This window comes from Neocloeon triangulifer, unplaced genomic scaffold (genome assembly GCF_031216515.1).
Source record: "Neocloeon triangulifer isolate White Clay Creek 2 clone unplaced genomic scaffold, ASM3121651v1 ptg000014l, whole genome shotgun sequence".
NCBI lineage: Eukaryota > Metazoa > Arthropoda > Insecta > Ephemeroptera > Baetidae > Neocloeon > Neocloeon triangulifer.
In genome coordinates, this window is record NW_026775556.1 from 5,583,953 (window position 1) to 5,606,213 (window position 22,261).

Consider the following 22,261-nt stretch of genomic DNA (forward strand, 5'->3'; position numbering starts at 1 on the left):
TTATTTACAATTTCACTTCAATTTCAATGAAAGCGTAATGAGGAGAGTGAAAGGGAATTAATTTTTTGTTAATTCGCAAATTTCGGAAGCGAGAATCAGTAATTAGTTCATAGTCGTTTTAGAATACACAAAAATTCAATGTTATATTATTGCAGAAAATAAAATTATTACCATTTTGCAAATTTGTGGCTCTTTATTTAGTAATAAAAAAAAATGAATTACAAAAATCAAATATTAAAAATTATGGTCAACGGAAAAGTACATATCCCTCTCTCTACAAAGGAAATTTGCGGAAATTTGAAATAACTATTGAGTCAGTCGCGTCAGGCGAGTCAGTCGCGTCAGGCGAGTCAGTCGCGTCAGGCGAGTCAGTCGCGTCAGGCGAGTCAGTCGCGTCAGGCGAGTCAGTCGCGTCAGGCGAGTCAGTCGCGTCAGGCGAGTCAGTCGCGTCAGGCGAGTCAGTCGCGTCAGGCGAGTCAGTCGCGTCAGGCGAGTCAGTCGCGTCAGGCGAGTCAGTCGCGTCAGGCGAGTCAGTCGCGTCAGGCGAGTCAGTCGCGTCAGGCGAGTCAGTCGCGTCAGGCGAGTCAGTCGCGTCAGGCGAGTCAGTCGCGTCAGGCGAGTCAGTCGCGTCAGGCGAGTCAGTCGCGTCAGGCGAGTCAGTCGCGTCAGGCGAGTCAGTCGCGTCAGGCGAGTCAGTCGCGTCAGGCGAGTCAGTCGCGTCAGGCGAGTCAGTCGCGTCAGGCGAGTCAGTCGCGTCAGGCGAGTCAGTCGCGTCAGGCGAGTCTGATCTGACCAACAAAATTTTCTCGGACGTGGATTTTAAATTCAAATCACCATAATTCCAATAATTTAATTAATAAAGTTGCATGGATCTGGTAAATTTTTCCATTTCCATATATTAAAATTATTATGAGACTTACTAACTATTATTATATTTGATGAAATGCTTAAAGAGTTTCCATTTTTTTTTTTTTTTTTTTTTTTAGAAAATCAATGATTATACTTACAATTTTATTGTTAATAATAATAACAACTTAGATATCAATATAATATTATTTTTTTTCTGCGTGATTCTTCATATATTATGGTTTCTTCTTGAGAATAATAATTTCACAATTTATGTCAAGGCCATGGCGTGGCTATGGCGTGGCCACGGCGTGGCCATGGCATGTCTATGGCGTGGCCATGGCATGGCTATGGCGTGGCCATGGCATGGCTATGGCGTGGCCATGGCATGGCTATGGCGTGGCCATGGCATGGCTATGGCGTGGCCAAGGCATGGCTATGGCGTGGCCAAGGCATGGCTATGGCGTGGCCATGGCATGGCTATGGCATGGCTATGGCGTGGCCATGGCATGGCTATGGCGTGGCCATGGCATGGCTATGGCGTGGCCATGGCATGGCTATGGCGTGGCCATGGCATGGCTATGGCGTGGCCATGGCATGGCTATGGCGTGGCCATGGCATGGCTATGGCGTGGCCATGGCATGGCTATGGCGTGGCCATGGCATGGCTATGGCGTGGCCATGGCATGGCTATGTCGTGGCCATGCCATGGCTATGTTTTGGCCATGGCATGGCTATGTCGTGGCCATGGCATGGCTATGTCGTGGCCATGGCATGGCTATGGCGTGGCCATTGTTAATTGTCATTGGCATCAACACTAGTTCATCAAAAACGTTGGATTTAAGTGTCTGTTACTTCAGGAACCAGAGAGATATATAATTTTAAAAATTTTCAAAAACCCTAATTTTAAATGCCTATTAGGAAAGGAAATTTTTTGAATTTTATATTTTTTTTTTCTGAATTGGTTTCGAAAATATGCCAAAGAAAAATAAAAAAAAAATTGGTCAAAATCGGACCAAAATTCACATATTTAGACGACTTTTTCAGCCGAAAATTTTTCTGGAGGCGCTTAAAAAAATGAGTATTCGGAGTACTCGGTACCCGAGTACTTTCCTCGAAAATACTCGGTTCCGGTACCACTCCAATGTACTCGGTAGTACCGAGTAAAAGTACCGGTACTTTGGGTACTCGTAAAAGTACCGGTACTTTTTGCCCATCACTACTTCAATGAAAGCGTAATGAGGAGAGTGAAAGGGAATTAATTTTTTGTTAATTCGCAAATTTCGGAAGCGAGAATCAGTAATTAGTTCATAGTCGTTTTAGAATACACAAAAATTCAATGTTATATTATTGCAGAAAATAAAATTATTACCATTTTGCAAATTTGTGGCTCTTTATTTAGTAATAAAAAAAAATGAATTACAAAAATCAAATATTAAAAATTATGGTCAACGGAAAAGTACATATCCCTCTCTCTACAAAGGAAATTTGCGGAAATTTGAAATAACTATTGGATCAATACGACTTAATTGATAAAATATTTATAATATCTCCCATTAAAATTGATTTGGCTAAAAATATAATACTTTTGGAATAAACAAACTCCTCACAAGTGTGTCACAATTTAACATAGCTCTTTGAACAATCACACTTATTTTTTAATATTTTGGCCGGTTTAACATTGGACGTTTAACATATTTACTATGCATTCCTGGAAAAATGCATTATACCTGTATTCTGCTTGTTTTTAGCATTGAACAATAATTTTAAAACTTTAAAGATGCGACTTTTGATTGATTTAAATATAAAATAAAAAGCGTCCCGTAATTTGTCTTGCTCATGCAACTGCCTTGCCGATCAGCTATTTTGATCCGTCTATCCCGTGTTTAGCCAGCTGCTCTGATTTCAGATCCAACCAACGGTAGTATTCTGTTTCTGTCATGTAGATTGCTGATAAAACCAAACATCAATTTTTGTTTACTGATACGTAATTTTACTTTGTACCATGTGTCTCTTGATGGAGCTGCAAAATCTGGTCGTTATTTATTTTAACAAGCTCTTCGACAATGTTTTGCTTCTCTCGGATGATTTCATAAATTCTGTGGTTCATTTCAGATGCAAGGCCTTTGATCAGGCAACTGGTCCCAGGAGGAAGGTCTAAAATCGCTCTCTAAAATTTATATTTTTTAAATCGTATACACCATGTTTTTCTTATCACCTTAAATTTGTCAAAAATAAGGGAAGCCAAGTTCCTAATATCCTCTGCATCAGTTTCTATCTCGGCCTGCACATAGAGCCAGAGAATTTTATGTAGTACCTAATAAATTTTTTCCAAAATAATATTTACTAATTGTTTCTCAGGAAGAAGATGCCTCTTTGGATGACCAACGTATTTGGTCAGCATGAATATGATCATCATCTCTCTAGTATTTTTATAAAGCATGATCTTGTAGATGTCCAGTTGTATCATTTTCTTGAGGAGTTCGATTACCTCTTTTGTTTTGTGTTCTTCGTTGCTCAACTGCATCAGTTGAGCAATTTGCCAAGACATTTGGATGAAAGCCTCTTCTGTTTTTTCATACCTGAATGATCAAAAATATAGTATATTAATAAAAATAAATTATTTTCAGAGGCGACTCGTACTTTTTCTTGAGGTACTCTGGCGAGTATTTGGCAATCAGTTTTAGGATGTAACTGAAGTAGGGATTATCGGCAATCTTAAGTATTTTCTTCATCCTGCTAATATCCTTATTTGAGTAGTATTTGGTGAAATAAACTTTTTGCTGCACAGACGGATTAAAAAATCAATTATACCAATTCATTTTCTGCAAGCTTAATCCTAAAAAATTGTACCGTTGGATCGTCTGGATCTTCGATTTGGGGCAGCGAGTTTTCGACCTCTTCCGATTCAAAGGCTGGTTCAGTTTTAATAATTGGGACGTTGCATTCAACAAGTTGACTTTGTCCTTCTTCACGGTTAACTTGGTTAAGTTTCGCCTTTGTGACTACCAATTTGGATTCCTTTGCCGCCCTCTTTTTAACAACCTTGCCTGATTTCAATGTCCGTTTTTCTTTTTTCTTCTCTTTCTCATTTCCAATTGAGACTCTTTTCTTTTCCTTTGCTGGAATTTTGCTTTGCTCCTTCCTGATGAGTTCCTCCAGCTGTTCTTGAGACCAAACATTGTGTATTTTGTTAACTTTGGCGTCCAATTGTTCTTTCAGCTTTTCAAGAGCATCAGGCAATTTGTAGCGTTCTGCACAGGTTCGAACTAATTCCATTAACAGGACCTCATTACTTTCCTCTTCGGAGCTGCTATCTTCACATTCATCCTTGTCTGAAAATTCTTCGCAGGAATCCTCCGAGATCTCCCCGGAAGTCAGCTCAATTCTTCTAAGAATCTCTCTTATCTCGTCATCTCTTCCAATAAGATTTTCTAATGCATCCACACGTCTGGTGCTTTTCTTTTCAACTAATGATGAAAAAAGGAAATAGTTTCTGTATATTATTTTCAAATATTTTATACCTGCTTTTTCTTTAGGCTTCTTTTCAGTTTCTGGTGGAAAGTCCGGTTCCTTTTCGGCCTCCTTCAGAGCTTCCCGAAGTCCCTTGCGTATGCTGAAGGTTTTAGTTATACTGACCATCTTACTGAACTCAGCAAGGTTTAATGCTTTCACGGTGGCTCTGCAAAGTGAACCAGATAACATGCAAAATTGCCAAAGTTTTAGGATAGTATGAATTTTAAAAATAAATTAGAATTAAAGTATGTGTGTGTGTGTGTTGATGTGTTCCATAATTATGTAAATTTACTTACACTTGATGTGTCCCAAAGAATCTAACGACATATTTGTTTTGAGCAGAGTCCGTTTTGTTTACATGAATATATTCAACCTAAAAATTGTTAAATTACATAATTAGGTTATAAATTATATCATTATATGTATAAAGGCTGCATTTATATTGCATATCATATATACATACATACATCATACATAGTACATAAAGTTATATGTAATAAATAATATTAATATTAAATACAGAACACACATACCCTTGCAGGCCATGACGGAAAACCTTTGAGTTTTGCAAATACTTTGCTGCCAACATCGACGTCAAAATCAAGTGAAGAAGGGGACCGTAAACTGTTTAGTTCTTGTTTTCGCATCATGTTTAAGCTTTTTCGCTAGTTCACACCATTGATAGCAAAGTCGTAAAAGGAAGACACAAGACTTGCAACGTCAATTAGAATTTCAAATAAAAACTGCATTACATATATGTATAATTATTTCGGTTTGTCAACCTCAAGTTGCAAAAATTTAAGTTTATGCTTGGTTTAATGTTTAATGCAGGTTTAATGCTTTCAGGTAATTCAGGTGATGTGTGGTGCCAATGGTGCTGCTTTGTTTTTGTTTTGATTTTTGTGGCTTTAGCGCGGGGGGTCGGTGTGCAGACGGGAGACTTGTAAATAACTTTCCAATTAAAATTTTATTTAATTTTAATTTTTTTTTTAAATATTTATTACTCTTAGTATCAATATTTAAATAAATAGATGCAAAATATACCTGATTATTAAGTTTTTAGCTTTGGTTCAATGGAAATGCGTTATCTCCTTACTGACACCTCCATACATATGTAAACATGTTGTCACATGTGGTCGTGGTCTTTTGAGTATGTAATTTGAGTTTTGAAAGCAACACAACATCATCATCTGACAGATCGAAATGTTGTTGATGTATACAATCAACACATATTTTTATTAATATTTGAGGATTCTCGTTGATCTGTGATTGCTTTGTTTCTTAACCCGCCCCTTGAAAGAAAAAGCCGAGCATAATTTTGTCTCTCCTGTTTGAAGCTTGAGGTACACGATAACATATATGTACTGCATAAATAAAATTGATCATTATACATAATTGTGTAAAATACGTAAATAAAAAAACACTATTTTTTTAAGATTATTTGCAGTACAGCTGTAACCACAGCACTTTTAAGAAAAATTTACTCTTAAGCAAACAGTTTTTATTTCAAATGATACAATAAAATGTTTTATTTTGTCAATTTTATACTTAAAGAGACCGCAGAAACACCATGTCAGAATTGCCAAGCGTTGTAGATTTGTCTGAGGCCCTCAGGAGAGACGTTGACCTTCTTGGCGACTGGGATGACGAGCAACCAGAAACAACAAGCCTTGCAGCCCCTCAGCAAACAGTTGAAACCAAAGCTCCTGTGGAAATTAAGAAAGAAATTCCAGTCAAAGTATGTTTTAATTTATTTTCATGTATGGATTTTTATTTTTTTTTTAACTAAAATTTGATATCTTATGAAATTGCAGGTACAACCTGAACCGGCTGTTGTGAAAACTCTCAGCGTCAAAGCTGACGACTCATCCACCGAATGGGCCAAGATCATAGATGTCACCATTCCTGTTGATGACTTTGAAGCTCAGGTTCCAAACCCTGCTCACAAATATCCTTTCGAGCTGGACACTTTCCAAAAGCAGGCCATCATTCATCTTGAGCAAGACCATCATGTCTTCATTGCAGCACACACTTCAGCCGGCAAAACGGTCGTCGCTGAATATGCCATTGCAATGTCCAGAAAAAACAACACGAGGTAACCCTGATGGGTATGAAAGAAATCATAATTTAAATAATTGGTTCATGTCCTACTAGAGCAATTTACACTTCACCTGTAAAGGCGCTGAGCAACCAGAAATACCGTGACTTTCACAACACTTTCGGCGACATTGGTCTCATCACTGGAGACATACAGTTGAACCAAACAGCTTCATGTCTTGTTATGACAACAGAAATTTTGCGCTGTATGCTCTACGCTGGTTCTGACGTGATCAATGACTTGCAGTACGTCATCTTTGACGAAGTCCATTACATTAATGACGCTGAGGTATTTATTGAAAATTTCTGATCGGACAAACAAAACAAGGTTTTTTTTTGCAGAGAGGCCACGTTTGGGAGGAGGTTTTGATTTTACTCCCTCCGCATGTGATCATCGTCATGTTGAGTGCCACAGTTCCCAACACACTTGAGTTTGCAGGCTGGGTTGGCAGAACAAAAAAGAAGAAGGTTTTTGTGATTTCGACACCAAAACGTCCTGTTCCGTTGGAGCACTTCTTGTACTTAGGATTCAATCAAAACGTCAACACAAGGATGCATTTGATTTTGGATGCAAACAGCAATTTCCTAGGGGAAGGGTAAGTCTGCTCTAATTATTTCAAAGCTAGTAGGTTACAAAAAAACTATTCAAGGTATTCATTATTTATATCATTTTTATTTCTCTAATATCAGGATCAAGGCTGCAAATGAAACAAAAATGAAGAAAAATGAAGTTCAGCAGGCAGGACGAGGAGCACCAGGTGGTCGAGGTGGACCCCAAGGCAGAGGCAACCAGAGAGGTGGCAGGGGAGGAAGAGGAGGTGCCCCGGCGCCTCAGATTGGCAGGCAGCAGGCCAGACCTTCAAAACCACTTTCGTTTTCACAAGAACAAACAGTTTGGGTGTCTCTGCTTAGAGATTTGAAGAAACGAGAAAAACTGCCTGCAGTTGCTTTTACTCTGTCAAGGTATTGAAGCAAGAAAAGTAAACTTCTTTGTTATAATTTTCTTCTATTTCAGGAAACGCTGTGACATTAATGCTGATTCCATGAGCTCCGTTGACATGTTGAGTGAATCAGAGAAAAGCCATGTGCATACCTTCTTCAGCAAATGCATCAAGAAATTAACAGAATCAGACCAGCAACTGCCACAGGTGATTTTTATTATAGTAGAATTTTCTATAAAATTAAATAAGCAAACTCAAGGTCCAACGAATGAAGTATTTGCTGGAACGAGGAATAGCCGTCCACCACAGTGGCATCCTCCCTATCCTTAAAGAAATTGTGGAAATGCTGTTTCAGGATGGATTTGTGAAGGTAATTTTTTGTAACATTAAATCAAATCAGTTAAAAAATTTTTTTAAGTTCTTGTTTGCAACGGAAACGTTTGCAATGGGCGTCAACATGCCAGCCCGTACTGTGGTCTTTGATTCCATCACAAAATTTGACGGAACTGACTCTCGACTGCTTCGTCCAGCCGAGTACATCCAAATGGCTGGACGAGCTGGTAGGCGTGGTATTGATGCAACTGGAACAGTTTTGATCTTGTGTATGAATGACATCCCGTCTGAACTTGAGTTGAGAGGAATGATGCTTGGTAAAAAAGGGAAGAGAAATTTGTATATTTTAATTTTATGTGCGTTATTTTTTCAGGAATGCCTACTCATTTGCAATCCCAGTTCCGATTGACGTATGCCATGATTCTTACTTTGCTCCGAGCTGACTCAATTTCTGTTGAGGGCATGATGAAGAATTCATTCAGGGAGTTAAGACATCAGCTGAATGCAGAAAAATTGAAAGGATCTCTGCAGAATCTTGAGGACCAACTTATCAAAATGAAAGAACCCAATGGAGCCCTGGTTCCACAGCTGACTCAGTTCTTCAAGGCGTCCGATGTGTGGCTGTACGAGTGGAGCAAAGTTGCTGTGAGTTTTGAATTTATAAATTTGTGTATTGAATTCATTTCAATTCTCAAGGTTGATTTGATGAAACAAATGGGGCCTAGTAAAGAGGTTGTGCCTGGAGTGGTGGTTCTTGTGACCAAACCTGGACATGTGAACAAGTTGGGCATTGTTTTGAAAGTCGATCAAAGCAGGAAGTTTGGACTTATCTACCGCATTTTGGTTCTCTGTGAGGAGGAGGAGGTGACAAAAGACACTGCTCCAGACAAATGGTGTGACTTCCGTTTAAATTTCATTTATTTTTACTCTTCAATTTAATAGGTACCAAATGCTCGGATTGTCTCGAGGTACCAATTACTCAACTGCATTGGGAAATTCCCATACAATCTTGAATGCTTACCCAGCCGATCTTTGGTACATAGCAGACAATCTGTTTTTGAAAATTGAGCCAGAAAAAGTAATTGGGGACTGGGAAAAGAGGCAAAACCCAAGATTCAAGTAAGTCAAGTGTTACTTTTTAAGAAATTTATTTATAGTTTGATGTATTTATTAGGAACGATCCGCCTTGGGCTGCATGTTCTTATGCAGTGGAAGAATTGACTCGGCTTGTTCAAACTCCTGGCCTTCCTCTGCGACCTATTCTGATCAACAGTTCTGGTGATGTCAATGTCACCGAAATCACAAAGAGGAGAAACGCTGACCTTGTCTTAAACCTCAGAGTTGAGGTTGATTCTCTTCTCGAATTGGCAAACATTGCAAACTTTGAAACAGAGGCATGTCATCAATTTTTATTTTTCATTTTATAAATAATTTCAAAACAGTTTGCAAAAATCTTCCACTACCAAGAACTTGTGTCGCAAAAGAACAATGTGTGCCATTTGATGTCAGATGCTAGTCTGGCCTTGTTCCCTGAGTACAAGAGCAAAATCCAGGTGTTAAGACAACGAGAGTACATCAACAACTCAAACACAGGTTAGATAAAATTATTTTCTTTCTCTTGCAATCTGTAAATATTAATTATCTTTCAGTCCAATTGAAAGGAAAAGTTGCTTGTGAAATGGGCTCGCATGAATTGCTGATGACCGAGATGATCCTTGGAGGAATTTTCAACAAATTGGAAGCAGCCGAAATTGCCTCTCTTCTCTCAAGCTTGGTCTTCCAACAAAAGAGTGGTAAAGATGACCGTGGTGCTGATCCAAGAGATATGGCCCCAACAGACGCTCTCAAGGAGGTGGGAAACAGAATTCTTGAAATACCTGTTTATTTTATCTTCTTCTGCAGAGCATTGAAGAGACGCTGAAAATTGCAGTCGACTTGGAGCAGACTCAATTCAACTGTCAAGTCCCGCAAGACTCAATGGACGTCTACACAGATTTGCTAAACTTTGAACTGATGGAAGTTGTTCACAAGTGGGCTTTGGGAGAGGTAAAAGAATCAAGCTCATATTTTTGCCAGAATATTTATTTTTGGAATTTTTTAAAGCCGTTTTCTGAGATCATCAAACTGACCACCCATCAAGAAGGCATCATTACCAGGTGCATTCAGCAGTTGTGCGAAACATTGAGGGATGCGCAGGATGCTGCCCGCATGATTGGAGACACACAATTGCATGAGAAGATGACTGAAGCTGCTAATTCCATCAAGAGGGATATTGTTTTTGCAGCCAGTTTGTACACACAGTAAATATAATTCTTTTTATTTTCTAAGAAGTTATATTTGTCATTTCTCAAAACATTTACTATGGGTAGACCAGGGGATTTTCATTTCTGCCTATAGTTCGATGATTGTGATGATTAGTTAAAAATATCAGCTCCTTTTTAGATTCAAAATTTGAGAGTATGTTGAGAACTCTTTGGTTTTCAATGTCTGATAGTCGATTCTTTCGCCAAATCCAAGCGCACTCTAAAGCCAGAACAAATAGTGCCACTGCCATGCCAAACCCTAAAAGTATCAAAGCCGGTGCCACGTCCAAAATATTAATTTTTGTAAAAGCTTCAATTTCGCAAACTGCCTCCTTAGTCATGGAGTGCTGCAGTTCAATGTCCAACAACCCAGATTCTAAGAGTATCATTAACCTAGGAAAAAAAGGGAAGAAAATTACTATCAATATTATTATCTAAAATTTTAAAGTAAACCTGTGGTTAAACATTTCTCTTAGTTCCGAGTTTTTCTTAAGACCGATCGATAATCCATGTTTGAAGAAAACCTCCTTTAATACGTGAATTTCACATGCTTTTTCCAATCCAAATTGATTGTGCAATATTTTTCGTGCTGGAAGTTGGAAACACATGAAGACGTACTTTGCGTTGAAAGCACGAGACAGTCCGCTCTGAATGTCGTTTACAAGGGTTTGCTTCTTTTTCGCTTCAATTTTTTTCTTCCAAATTTTCCCCAGCAGACTGTTGGGAGATGCAAACTAACTTTAGGTTTTCAATTTTTATTCCCTTTAGATAAGTTTTAATTTACTTGAAACATGTCTCGCTCCAGAGCTTTCGCAATGAATCCAAAATCCCAATCTCCTTTGTTCAAAATATCATCCAAACTGTTAATCGGCAGTTCTGGTTTTTCGTTTGTTCTCATCGCTACCATCTTTGCTGAATATGCTAGAGATATTATCATGTAGCAGGCAAATACCGTCCATATGAAAAATCGTCTCGACGGTGCTCCAAAGTAGCCAGACCAGCCTAAAAAAGCACAAAATTTTGGACTTGTCAGTAAAGAAATCGCCAGCTTTCTTGCCTTGCAAAACAAGAGCTGAATAAGCTCCAAAAAAGTCAGCTCCGAAGTTCGTCTTTCCTTCTTTATCCGCATCAAAGGATAAGGATAATTTGTAAAGCGAAAACTTGATTGCAGCAGCAAGTGGTAAAGTGAGACTCAATGCTATCCAGATATTTGATGAAAACGGTCTCAAGAATGTGTCCCAGTTGAACTGCCTATCCGGCTTTCTGTAATGCAGCTGCCGCCTGCAAAAAGGCTGCTTTAATTTTTGAAGAAAAAAATAACAGAAATTTTACCCTATAATTTGTATAGGCTGCGTGAAATCAACATATTTCAATCTGTTAGCTGCACTTGAAATTTCGCATCCTCCTGCATCAGCCTCTCCTCGTTGCAAGTCGCCCATCAGTCCAGACCAACTGTCATTCGATGGTTCATACAATCCGTAAGAGTACCCATGGAGAGGTTTAATGTCAAAGCTAAATTTTATCAAAAATAAATAAAAATAGGTAATTTAAAGTTTCTTACGTTAAATTCAGAATATCTTTGAAATTATTCATAATTTTCCCAGCGTAGCCTCCAACAAAAATGGATTTGTTGTTCGCGTCATTTCCGAGAATCGTGTATTGCGGATTAAGCTGTGAAAATTCATGCGTATCAGTTTGAGACCCCTTTGAAGCTGGCGATGCAACCCGCGTGACGGCGACGTTTCGCAGGTTGCCTATTTTCTTGCACTTACGTAAACTGAAGACACTTTGATTTTCATTCCCATCAAGTTTCGTCGTCTGATTAATTTAGGCCTATTGAATCCATAAAGGTTGAGTCTATTGACTGAATCTGCATTCCATGAGCCCAAAATTCGACTTTGCTTGTGCTGACCAGTCGAGTAAATTTCATAAATCTTAAAAATTCTTGAAATTAGCCCGATTTTTCACCACATGATTATTTTTTACCTCTACTGCACTTTTGAAAACCTTCGCTACCATGATGTCACTGTCTACTCTCAATGTTATATTTTTTGCTGCATTTTCGTATTCAATATCGTCTCCTTTTGTCAAAACAAGCCAATTCTTTCCACTGGCAGCCAGATGTTCATTCTTTTATGTTTATTAAATTGTATATAGACACAAAATTTAAAAAGAATATCTTACCTCGCGTAGGCTAAAAATTTCGTTTAGGGCGTCATTTCTGTGATAAATAACGTAAAGAGTGGAAATTTTTGAGAAGGTGAACAAGATAGGAGGTGAAACAGCAAAACGAATTCCGTTTTGGTTCAATAAATTCAGTAAAGGAAAATATCTGGAACTGCTGTCATCAGAATAGTCTTGTCGTGGTGGGATAAGAGTCACACTTTTAAAATTTCTAGAAACGCAGTAATCAGAAATGAATTGAAATTCTTGAACTTCAGTTAAGGAGATTGTTAATTTGAAGAAGAAAAATATCAGCAATCGTGAAAGAAAATGCATATTTCCAAGAAAAGTTTGAAGACTGACTGAGCATTTACGCCGCCAATAGAGCCCCTTTTTGAATAATTTAGAACTTCATGACGAGGTGTTCATATTTGGCGGAAATATCGACAGGAAAATGTATAAAAAAAAATCAGTTCCCTATGGCTGAATCACAACAAAACGCGCACTGATGACGAGGCGCTTTTTGCACTTTAGTCAATTTTGTTTGCTTTCATTTTTTTTTTTTTTTTATTAACTGCTCATGTGTTGAATCAGTAATTTTAAATGATTGTTGAGAGTTTTGGTGAAATTCCCATTAAGGAAAAGAGTGAGATTTTTTATCAAAAGATAAGGCGCCGCTCTGTCAACTGTCGATTTGTGTCACTCTTCTCTATCGAAGCGAAAGCCGAGGCCGTCCAATGTTTGTCCAACAAAACTTCCTTTCGCCGTTCGCTCTTCAGTCTCCTCGCAATCAACACACGCCTTCGCACTTCTAAGTAAGTAAATGCTGACGCGATGTGAGTCAGTGCGTGAGGCTCACAACAATCATGCCAAAGGTTGTCATGGAAACAAAGATTACTTGCGTTATCAGCTCGCTGATAGCTGATAACATCGCTCAGCCAGTCTGGCCCATAAAGGTATTACGAAGCGTTGGAGAAAAATAATTTTAACGGCCCCACACTGCTCTTCCTCTCACAAGTTGACTTCACACACTCTTAGGTAAGTTGATCAAAATGAAAACTTTCCTGCTTTCTATAGTAAAATTTTAAAATATTCTGCATTCGATTTATAATTGTAAAAATAAGTTAAGATTTTAAAATAATTACTTTCAATATTACATCAACAATTTCCTTGTTAATTATAATTTTTAAATTTAATTTCAACAATTTCTTCAGTTTCTAGATACTTATTGTACAAAAAAACAACACTATAATTTAATAAAAAACTTTAGACGTAATAGTTTTGGAATCCAATCTTATTCCTTATACACCTAGCTTTATTTGCTTTGGTGAGTATTATTTTATATCGCAATCAACAGATAGCATTCTCGATAATGATGGCCGCTCGCTGGTCTGTCGCGGCGCTTGTGCTGCTCGTCGGCTGCAGCGCCCTGGCCCAGGAGATCTGCAGCAAGTGCCAATGCACCCCCGGCACCTCCACCTTGGTCGATTGCACCGACAAAGCGCTGACCGCGGTGCCCAACGCGACCGAATGGCCAAAGGACGTGGCCATCGAAGCGCGTTTTGACCACAACCGACTTGTACACTTGACAAGCATGGGCTCAATTCCGACGCTGGAAAAGTTGTCCATCAGTCACTGTCAACTCACCCTGATTGACGACCTAGCCTTCATGCACGTGCCAAATTTGACCTACCTTGACCTCAGCAATAACCAACTCACGTCCGAAACACTCAGACCTCAGGTTAAACAAAAACCTCTTTAAAAATTTAAAATATAAAAATATATTTTTAGGTATTCAGAGGGTTGTACGCTCCTGACGGTTACGAACCCATGCGCCAAATGCGTGTGCTCCACCTAGGGTACAACGCAATTCACTCTCTAGACCAGGACCTTTTCGAGCACCTGACCTTTTTAACCGAACTCTCATTAAAATACAACCCACTGAGTGTTCTTGACCAGTCTACCGTTCTCGCCATCAGCAGTTTAGATTATTTGAAGGTACTTTTGAGAAACAAACATTTTTGAGAGCCTGTCGTTAAATTCTTTATCTTCTAAGGTGCTTGACCTGAGTTACACTGGTCTGACCACCCTTCCGATGCACAGTCTGCACTCGCCGCGTTTCTTGGAGGAATTGCACTTGGCCGGCAATTCGTTCATAGAAATTCCCACCCAAGCGCTGGCTGACACGCACACCCTGAAAATCCTCACCCTGGATGACAATCCAATCAGGAATCTGGAAAAGGGTTCGTTCCCCTCCCTCCCCACCTTGGAGCACCTCTCCATGTGTTCCCTGCCCAATCTCACGGTCATCGGCGCAGAGGCGTTTTCCGGAATGCAGAGCCTCGTCGAACTGATCATGGTGGACAACGTCCACTTGCAGTACATCGACCCTGAAGCTTTCAAAGGTCAGGTCGAAGGTGACTCCTGGACGTTGCGAAGGGTGATTTTTAATGGTCAATGACTTATAGGAAAATTAATAATTTTTTTTAAACAATTTCAAGTTACACTTAAATGGAAACAGTTTGGGACGTTTGCCAAAGGAGCTCCTCCGCAGGTGGGACGCTCTGGACGAGTTGCGTCTGCAGGGAAATCCTTGGGTTTGTGACTGCGACAGTCAGTGGATTCTTACCGATTTAATTCACATTTTGGATAGCATGGCTGCGCCAACACTTGTGTAAGTGTTATTACTGATATTCTTTTTATTTAAAAAAAAAGTAGTTGTATTAATTACATTTATTGCTTTTTCAATACATTTTTACAATTTAATTTACATACGTAACTTTACCTAAATTTATAAGTGCTTTTTTTAAGAAATTTAAATTTATTCAAAGAAATTATTTATTAACTACTTACGATAAAAAGTATGAAATAGTGAGATAAAGAGTCATATATTAAAATTAAATTCGGGCTAAATGGCACGAAAATAATTTTTAAATTTATAATAAATTGCAAAGCAGTGTTAAAATTTAAGAAAATATATGTGCTTTTATTTCAAACTGATTTGAGTAAAACCTCAGGAGAATAAATAAATAAATAATCAACTGAAATTATTTATATACTTATTTTATCTTTCGTTGCTTAAATTTAAAATGTACTCTATTTCCTAAAATTTTATATATTAATAATTTTATTAGTTGGTTTTTAATTTGTTTTATGATCTGGTTGTTTTTAATTTTATTTAAATAAGTATTTGAAATTCATTTTTGGTGTGTTTATGACACATATTATTTCTTAATTATCATTAAATTTGTGTTGACCAGTGTTAACTTATACACATGAATTTGTGGTTATAAAGCATCAATTTACTCTTCCAAAATTTTCATGAAATATTTTAATATAAATTATTTTTATTTCTTTAGTTGTCATGAGCCAATTGAAATGCGAGGCCAAACCTTCAACACCCTGGCGCAAAATGAGGAGCACCTTAGGTGCCTCGACCTGTACGACCATCACCCTGAAAAAGACGGCGCCATTCTCATTGGCGTTCTGATTGGCGTTCTTTTGGCCGTGCCCATCACCATCGCCATTGTCATTCTGTGGCGCCGATTTGGACCCTCCATCACAGGTCGATACCACGCCTCACCTGCTGATTACACCAGGGCCTTTTACAAAAGGGCCGACGTATCCTTCAGCCACGATAATGCTTGATGAACAATTTCCGCGATCGTAATCATCCCATTTTGGATCAAAATTTCCAATTTCATTTCTAGTCGTTCGATTTTCGCAAATCTATGAGTTCCAATATTTGTTAATGATAAAATCCATGCTAGTTTGAACATCAGTTTTGTAGGCCCTTTCACTTGGGTTAGGTTGTAAATGTTAAAATATTTTTATATTTAATAAAGAATATGGTATAATTTAATACAATTCTAATTGTAATATATTTTGAATTAAAAAATTCCTGGTAAAAAAATTGAAGAGAAACACTCGGGATTTTTATTCTTCTTTCTAAAAATTAGTAACTTTATTGGCAAATGATAACAAAAAATGAACTCCCGCAGCAATGAAACTATTTCACTGCAAGAAAAAAAATTGTGGCCATAATTAACGATCCTAAAATGAACAAACATTGTGTGACAAATGTGTAAATGGTAACTCAGGACAATTAGACGTATAATCATAGTGGTTGCTGCTCTCGTCAGCCCATTCTTGTCGCGCTGGTTTTATTGATTTTTGACACGGCGCTAGACTCCCCGAAAAAAGAAGGAGCGCGGATGTGTCATTTCATTTATCTCGCTCTAAAAAACGACATGTGTAAAAGGTGACGGCTGTGAGCCGCGCTATTTTTTGGTTTATTTTTTGTGCAAGCGCTCAAGAATGTGCTGAATCTGCAGGCAGGAGTACACTTTTATAGTATAGGAGTTAGGGTTACAGCTTCATTTTTTTTCATATACCCATTATGTAACAGCGGTTTTGTGTGTGTGTCATATCTTCAACATTGATTTATTGTATTTTAATATTGTGATAAAACTGACAAAAACATACAGCAGCAGTCTTCCAAAATTTCTCTTAAACACGAACTGTATGTACACTAAATAGTATGGTGTGTCTATTTTTGTCTGTGAGAAGAATTTTCCATACATAGATATATTTTTTTTTCAAAGTCTTAATTTAACAATTCCGCTGTAACTCTCCAGAAGAGATCAAAGTTTGTATGCCTTCTTGTGTATTACATATGTTGAGTTAAATTGAATTTTTTCAAAAAGAGGCTGCGAATTGATTGGATTTGCCACAAAAATACTGAAGAACCGAAAAAGGAGAAGAAGATGAATTGAGAGAATAGTTTTTTTAGCACTAATAATCAACACACGTCATCAGCATTGCCAATAATTGTCTCGCCCTGGCCTAGCTGCTTGGCCCGAGCGTGTCCCTTTCCGGCGCACCCAGCGGCCGTCGATAGAAAATGGACGTCCAGATAATTGGTTTGAATAAATTGCACTTGCAAACAGCCAAAGAGGGGTGCAGCCTGTAAAAGCAAAGGGCGCACTCGGGCCACGCCAGCAGCAGGACAGGGCAAATTAAGGAACCTTAAAGCACGGTCCAGTACTAATCTGCATCAACGCATTTTAGTGCTTCTATAATTTACGTGTTAAGTAAAAGAAAAAAGTCGCATATCATCAATATAGGACCGACTCTCTTCTCTCTTTTTGCATTAGCAGCAGGTCAAGAAGATTGACACTGGAAGTAAAAAGTGATAATAATTGCACAACATGAACTTTTTATATCACCACCTAATTCGAATTAAATTTCCTCTCGCTTTTCAAAATACACGTATTTTTTTCAATAACATAATAATCAATTAATTAATTCACTAGAATACTTATAACAGCAAAATTAAACAGTGATATAAACTCTTTTCTTTTACATATCTCTCGGTCGACAAACATGCTTATAATTTAAGAAGTTCTTCTGTACAGTATGTGTTTGTGTGAAGAGCGCCGATTGTCAGCCCCTTTCAAAAGGTCACAATCCACAGCCAGGTGGACTTTCTATCTCTCTCTCGCAACTTAATCGACAAATTACAAGTTAAAAGTTGGTGGGGTCGAATGTCTGTCAGCAGCTCTGCTCGTTTTTCTTCTTCTATGTACACAACCGACGCAGAGGCTTTTGTTTGTTTGGTTCACATTTTACTTAAAAATGTTCCTTCTGCTAAAATGCCAATGTCCAACCTAAGGGCTCCTGTTAAAAATCTCTAGTCAGCCTCCGGGTTGGCGACAATGGTAACTGAGGCACTGCTACTCGGAGCCGCTCGGTCGTCCTCTTCCCTGCCTGCTGATGGCTTGCTTGGTAACTTGGCAGTTCTGATCACAGTGACGTCACGGACACTGTGCTTTTCGTGGCACTATCTTTGGATAGCAGAGTTTAATAAGAACGGTACGTAGAACATTTTGCTCTCGAGCAAGAGTGCAGCCGCTGACTGGACCTGGTAAAATACAATATTAAAAATTATGAATGATTTCTAAATTAAAATAATTGTACCTCTGGAAGTCGCACAAGCAGTTCTTGAAATCTTCCCGGTTGTTGCGGGAACGAGTGTTCGACGTAGCACTTTAAGCAGTTCATGTATCTCTCTTGAATCATCTCAAGCTCCCCACAACCCGTCCTTCCTAAAAATTAAAATAAAAATATCTATATTATACATTATTTAGATTATTTTTTATTAATTTTGAAACAACATGAAAAAAAACTGGTCAATTTAATACTTAAAAAGTTTCAAAATTTTGTTGATTATTGGCACTAAAAATAATTCAAGCATTTTCCCCATAATATTTATTATTACTAACCTTGATTAAGCATGGTGATCACTTTGAGGCACACGTACTCCTCCATCCGAAGACTCATTTTCCGGAACATCAAGGTGACGTGGGTGATTTTCTCCACCATCAAGCCAACGTCTTGCCTTAGTTGGTCCATCGTAATGTGGCGCCCCATCATGGAGGAAAGGCACGCTTGGAGTGTGCTTAGATTGTTGGCCACCTGCTCAAGAAACATATTAACACTGGTAAAGAAAAAAATAGTACAAATGCGTACCTCTTGGTTGAAATCTGTCTCCTGGTCGAAAGGCTTGCCGTGAATGGCTTGATAGGCTGAGGTCGTCAGCACAAGAAGTTCGTGCCACTTGTGAGTCAACATCCGCGTGTGAACCTGCAGACAAAATATGCAAATTAATATTTGAGAAATCAATAAAGGTCAATATTTTGAATAATTATCTTTTCTTATTAATTTACGCACAAGAACATTATATAAATATTAAAAATTGAGATTATTTTGTAATTTAAAAATTGGTGAGATTTTTCAAGCAATTTTTTACCTCAACGGGCAACTCCAGGTAGAAAGGCAATCTCTTGGTCCACTGCACCAGTTTGTAAACTATCGAGTCACCTATCTGGCACAACTTTTCACTGAGATCGCTCTTATGGTCCAAAAGCTCCTCCAAATTCTGCATATAATTTATATATAAATTTTTTGAATTAATTTTTTAATTATTTTTCTTACCCTGAGAGTTGCGATATCTTGAAACTCGTCACAGTCTATCAGCGTTTGGATGAGGCTTAAGCTAGCTTCAAAAGGCATTACTGGTCTATCCCTAGAGGAACTTACTGCACTATCCAGTCTTTGCCTTAAGTGCACAACCTGTGGAATATTTTCCATTTAGAGACAAATTTTTTTTCTCAGTTTTGCGTTACCTCGCTAGGGTTAGTTAGAGCAGTCTTTAGGATGAGTCCATTGACAAGATGAGGCGGCAAAGAGTTGCCAGGTGACTCCTTGTGCTTCTCGGTGGCTAAGTGGGCAACAGTGGCCAGCTGCTGCTGCTGCAACTTGGTCAGCGCCGACGGGTGGTGCAGCGCGTTGATGGCGTGGTTCTTGCATACAGCCCCCGCCGGTGACTTCTTGTGCTTCTTGTACTTTACCTGCAAGTGAAACAACTCGCGACTGAGTACGGGCGCTAGCCGAGAGCTATTGTTGCAACCTACTTTGTAAAGGTTATAAACGGCTCCAGAATTTCTTCCTCCGGGCATCCGGTCCTCTCTGACAGCTAAAAGGGTTTTCAGGTTTTTTAGAATTGATCCGGAGTTGAAGGTTTGGAAATTTTTTTTGAAAGAAATGAGAAGTTTTTCGCACCTTGTAAAACCATGCCTTGTTCTATACATTTCTTGAATCGGCAATACTGGCAGCGGTTTCTCTGCGCTTTGTTGATTTCGCAGTTACCGTCCGCGACACATGTGTACACCCGTCTGTTTTGTACTGTCCTCTTGAAAAATCCCTTGCACCTGACAGACCAAAAGTAGAGAATGAGTCTTTTTGCCACGGAAACAATGACTTATAATCATTGGAATTTACTAATTCTTTTATGCATAATCAATTTGAACCGACGTGTAAAATACCACAAAAGCGCATCTGTTATGAAAATCACTATTTATAGCGTGCATGACTGCATGATATTGAGTGAAAATCATTATATTTATTATAATAAAAATAAACGGCTTATAAGCATGTGCAAATAGCTGGAGAGTTACTAGAGCTTAGCCAAGAATAAATATTTTTTGCAAATTTAACAATTTCAATTAATTAACAATAATTTTTTTTAATTATAAAACAATTTGAGCATCAAATAAATTATTTTTAAATTATCATTGATAAGTCTCAATCACAAATTTTCTTTGCTTCCATATTCTTGCAGAATATGACATTTAAAAAAAAACTACGACAAATATAAAATACTACAAGCAAAAATAAAAATCTCAGCGTTCTTTGAACACCAGAAAACAATTAAGATAATTAAAATTAATTATGAATGCAAAAAATAACATCCCAGTGATTTGCAAATCTACCACCCATTAATGAACCAACCACCGAGAGATGCATGAGAGCTAGTTTTTAGGAGGTTAGGATTCTGATCTATTGCTAAAGAAGCCACTCATCGACAGACTCACCCCTCGCACGTAATGATTCCGTAGTGCAGTCCGGTGGCCTTGTCTTCGCAGATCATGCACACCATGGGCGGCTCGTAGTCTGCTTCGTCTTCCATGTGCGTGCTCATGGGAGCAGAACCCATCTTGATATGAGGTTGCGGCCTTCCACCCCACGAGGTCAGGTTTAGTGCCTGATAAAAAATTCAAGATTATGAAAGTAACAAATTTTTGAAAAATAACAAACCTGTGGATTTAGTTCCGGGTGCTGCAGAGGCGCCGCCGCCGGGGGCAGTTGGCTGAGATCCCCTGCCCATAGGCGCTCCATGTTCAGCGGGGTTTGGAAATGCGGCCTCTCCGTGCGAATGACCGACTGGTTGGGCTGGGGAGCTTGGTGGTGGGGGTGGGGGTGGGAGTGGAAGTTGTCCTGGCCGAGGCTGAGGAGTCCGTCGACGGACATCTTGATCTGCTCTTCAGTGCTGTAGTTGAGCTTGGAGGGGTGAGGGGGTTGCTGCTGGGGCTGTTGGGGCGGCTGCTGCATGTGGGACTGGTGAGGGTGCATGTGGTGCTCCTGCTGCTGCTGGTGCTGCTGGTTGTTGGACCACACCATGGTGCGCACGCCCCCCACCTCTCCCATTATCACAGTTGGTGTCCGCAGCCGCTGCTGGGGGCTGACGCTGCTGCTGGGGCTGAGGTGGTGCTGCTGGCTTTGGGGGCTCTTGTTGATGGGGATCATGCCCGGGGGGCCGCTGGGCCGCATTCCTCCACCCATGTTCATCTTGGAGAGGAAGCTGGACGGGTTTTGCGTGATCACCTGGCTGGGCGCCGACACTGGCCAGAACGAGGGTGGACTGGTGTTGCTGGAGATGATGGTGGTTACTGGCTGCGAGGAGGTGGGGGTTGAGGATGGTGGCTGCAGGTGGTGCAGCGGGGGCGGCGGCGGATGCGGCGAGTGCGCCATCGCCTGAGGATGGCTGCTTTGCGAGGGCGCCTGTTGAGGGGTGGCCGGCGACCTTGTCAGCACAGTTCTGGGTTCGCCGCCTGAAATTATTAAAAATTCTCAATTAAATAACTAACAAAATATTTATTTATATGATTAAAGATATATATTTTTTTAATTCTACATGATTTGCATAAAAAAATTTCAAATTACTTTCTTCTGTGCTTTTATCCCATCTTCTCTTCATGTAATTTTTATTTCTTTGAAAATCAGTATAATGTATCTTAATTTGGGCAGAAATTCTCGTATCTATATATAAATGAACTAAATTAATTTTCTCTCCAAATTAATTTTAAACTTACCACCGTCAAATACACTGTTGTCCTCTATTGGTTGTGTGACCTCAGGGTTTGTGCTAGGAACTACATCTGGCCTTGGATTTTCAGTAATTACGCCGGGGCCCGGTGAAGCTCTGAGGAAATTTGTTTCAATGTAAAGTGAGGCTGAGGAAATTTTTTTGAAATATTAACCTTTCCACTTTCAACACCGGGCTGCTCGGGGGCCGTGGCGATTCTTCCTCATTAGGAGCCATATTTGCACTCTCAGGAGAGGAAATTTCAGCAGTACTTTCACCTAAAATGGGAATTTATGTAAAATGGTAAGAAAAAAACGCATCAATCATTGATATAAATTATCTTATCTACAAATTAAG

General features: G+C 39.1%; 5 protein-coding genes across 10 annotated transcripts in view; 2 read left to right on the plus strand and 3 right to left on the minus strand.

Moving 5' to 3' along the window:
* Positions 1-2,225: 2,225 nt before the first annotated feature.
* Positions 2,226-5,259, minus strand: LOC132199733 (PC4 and SFRS1-interacting protein-like). The gene is made up of 9 exons (XM_059624679.1): positions 4,895-5,259; positions 4,658-4,734; positions 4,370-4,527; positions 3,699-4,315; positions 3,489-3,628; positions 3,193-3,427; positions 3,064-3,129; positions 2,850-3,015; positions 2,226-2,795 (listed from the first exon to the last, which is right to left on the minus strand). The coding sequence occupies exons 1-9, from the start codon at positions 5,009-5,011 to the stop codon at positions 2,707-2,709; spliced, it is 1,665 nt and encodes a 554-aa protein (XP_059480662.1). The 5' UTR covers positions 5,012-5,259; the 3' UTR covers positions 2,226-2,706.
* A 226-nt stretch (positions 5,260-5,485) lies between these two features.
* Positions 5,486-10,062, plus strand: LOC132201102 (superkiller complex protein 2). The gene is made up of 17 exons (XM_059627011.1): positions 5,486-5,704; positions 5,916-6,099; positions 6,176-6,456; positions 6,516-6,747; positions 6,801-7,054; positions 7,149-7,421; positions 7,474-7,606; positions 7,659-7,769; positions 7,818-8,049; positions 8,106-8,377; positions 8,429-8,625; positions 8,675-8,851; positions 8,907-9,126; positions 9,175-9,325; positions 9,382-9,584; positions 9,635-9,778; positions 9,836-10,062. Exons 2-17 carry the CDS (start codon positions 5,932-5,934, stop codon positions 10,034-10,036), a joined length of 3,249 nt encoding a protein of 1,082 aa, XP_059482994.1. The 5' UTR covers positions 5,486-5,704; positions 5,916-5,931; the 3' UTR covers positions 10,037-10,062.
* LOC132201103 (glutamate receptor ionotropic, kainate glr-3-like) lies at positions 9,819-12,613 on the minus strand. Its single transcript, XM_059627012.1, has 10 exons — positions 12,562-12,613; positions 12,220-12,256; positions 12,022-12,165; positions 11,808-11,969; positions 11,597-11,706; positions 11,368-11,547; positions 11,093-11,316; positions 10,820-11,037; positions 10,489-10,769; positions 9,819-10,428 (listed from the first exon to the last, which is right to left on the minus strand). The coding sequence occupies exons 3-10, from the start codon at positions 12,052-12,054 to the stop codon at positions 10,092-10,094; spliced, it is 1,545 nt and encodes a 514-aa protein (XP_059482995.1). The 5' UTR covers positions 12,055-12,165; positions 12,220-12,256; positions 12,562-12,613; the 3' UTR covers positions 9,819-10,091.
* A 464-nt stretch (positions 12,614-13,077) lies between these two features.
* LOC132199310 (leucine-rich repeat neuronal protein 2-like) lies at positions 13,078-15,897 on the plus strand. Its single transcript, XM_059623927.1, has 6 exons — positions 13,078-13,236; positions 13,556-13,939; positions 13,990-14,196; positions 14,255-14,638; positions 14,700-14,872; positions 15,558-15,897. The coding sequence occupies exons 2-6, from the start codon at positions 13,571-13,573 to the stop codon at positions 15,844-15,846; spliced, it is 1,422 nt and encodes a 473-aa protein (XP_059479910.1). The 5' UTR covers positions 13,078-13,236; positions 13,556-13,570; the 3' UTR covers positions 15,847-15,897.
* A 239-nt stretch (positions 15,898-16,136) lies between these two features.
* LOC132199309 (hormone receptor 4) overlaps positions 16,137-22,261 on the minus strand; it is a 52,193-nt gene continuing 46,068 nt past the window's right edge. For 4 of the 6 annotated variants that reach the window (XM_059623920.1, XM_059623922.1, XM_059623921.1 and 1 more), the window contains 13 exons: positions 22,080-22,182; positions 21,912-22,021; positions 21,763-21,858; positions 20,857-21,650; positions 20,634-20,803; positions 19,822-19,970; positions 19,674-19,735; positions 19,386-19,610; positions 19,195-19,332; positions 19,010-19,138; positions 18,483-18,843; positions 18,178-18,305; positions 16,137-18,121 (listed from right to left, as the gene is read on the minus strand). In XM_059623920.1, the coding sequence (XP_059479903.1) occupies positions 18,041-18,121; positions 18,178-18,305; positions 18,483-18,843; positions 19,010-19,138; positions 19,195-19,332; positions 19,386-19,610; positions 19,674-19,735; positions 19,822-19,970; positions 20,634-20,803; positions 20,857-21,650; positions 21,763-21,858; positions 21,912-22,021; positions 22,080-22,182 (2,546 nt within the window). In that variant the 3' untranslated portion in view covers positions 16,137-18,040. The remainder of the gene's footprint in view (positions 18,122-18,177; positions 18,306-18,482; positions 18,844-19,009; positions 19,139-19,194; positions 19,333-19,385; positions 19,611-19,673; positions 19,736-19,821; positions 19,971-20,633; positions 20,804-20,856; positions 21,651-21,762; positions 21,859-21,911; positions 22,022-22,079; positions 22,183-22,261) is intronic. The other 2 variants (XM_059623925.1, XM_059623926.1) reach the window with 2 other exon arrangements.

Coding starts and splice junctions, on each gene's coding strand:
- LOC132201103 (XM_059627012.1), bottom strand. CDS start 12,054: ATGGTAGCGAAGGTTTTCAAAAGTGCAGTAGAG. Junction 11,970..12,021: donor TTTTCAAAAGTGCAGTAGAG/GTAAAAAATAAT, acceptor AGAATTTTTAAG/ATTTATGAAATTTACTCGAC. Junction 11,038..11,092: donor TTCAGCTCTTGTTTTGCAAG/GCAAGAAAGCTG, acceptor GTGCTTTTTTAG/GCTGGTCTGGCTACTTTGGA.
- LOC132201102 (XM_059627011.1), top strand. CDS start 5,932: ATGTCAGAATTGCCAAGCGTTGTAGATTTGTCTGAGGCCCTCAGGAGA. Junction 8,852..8,906: donor AGGCAAAACCCAAGATTCAA/GTAAGTCAAGTG, acceptor TGTATTTATTAG/GAACGATCCGCCTTGGGCTG. Junction 9,326..9,381: donor CATCAACAACTCAAACACAG/GTTAGATAAAAT, acceptor ATTATCTTTCAG/TCCAATTGAAAGGAAAAGTT.
- LOC132199733 (XM_059624679.1), bottom strand. CDS start 5,011: ATGATGCGAAAACAAGAACTAAACAGTTTACGGTCCCCTTCTTCACTT. Junction 3,016..3,063: donor TTATTTTTGACAAATTTAAG/GTGATAAGAAAA, acceptor TATAAATTTTAG/AGAGCGATTTTAGACCTTCC. Junction 2,796..2,849: donor GCTCCATCAAGAGACACATG/GTACAAAGTAAA, acceptor TGGTTTTATCAG/CAATCTACATGACAGAAACA.
- LOC132199310 (XM_059623927.1), top strand. CDS start 13,571: ATGATGGCCGCTCGCTGGTCTGTCGCGGCGCTTGTGCTGCTCGTCGGC. Junction 13,940..13,989: donor CCGAAACACTCAGACCTCAG/GTTAAACAAAAA, acceptor ATATATTTTTAG/GTATTCAGAGGGTTGTACGC. Junction 14,873..15,557: donor ATGGCTGCGCCAACACTTGT/GTAAGTGTTATT, acceptor TTATTTCTTTAG/TTGTCATGAGCCAATTGAAA.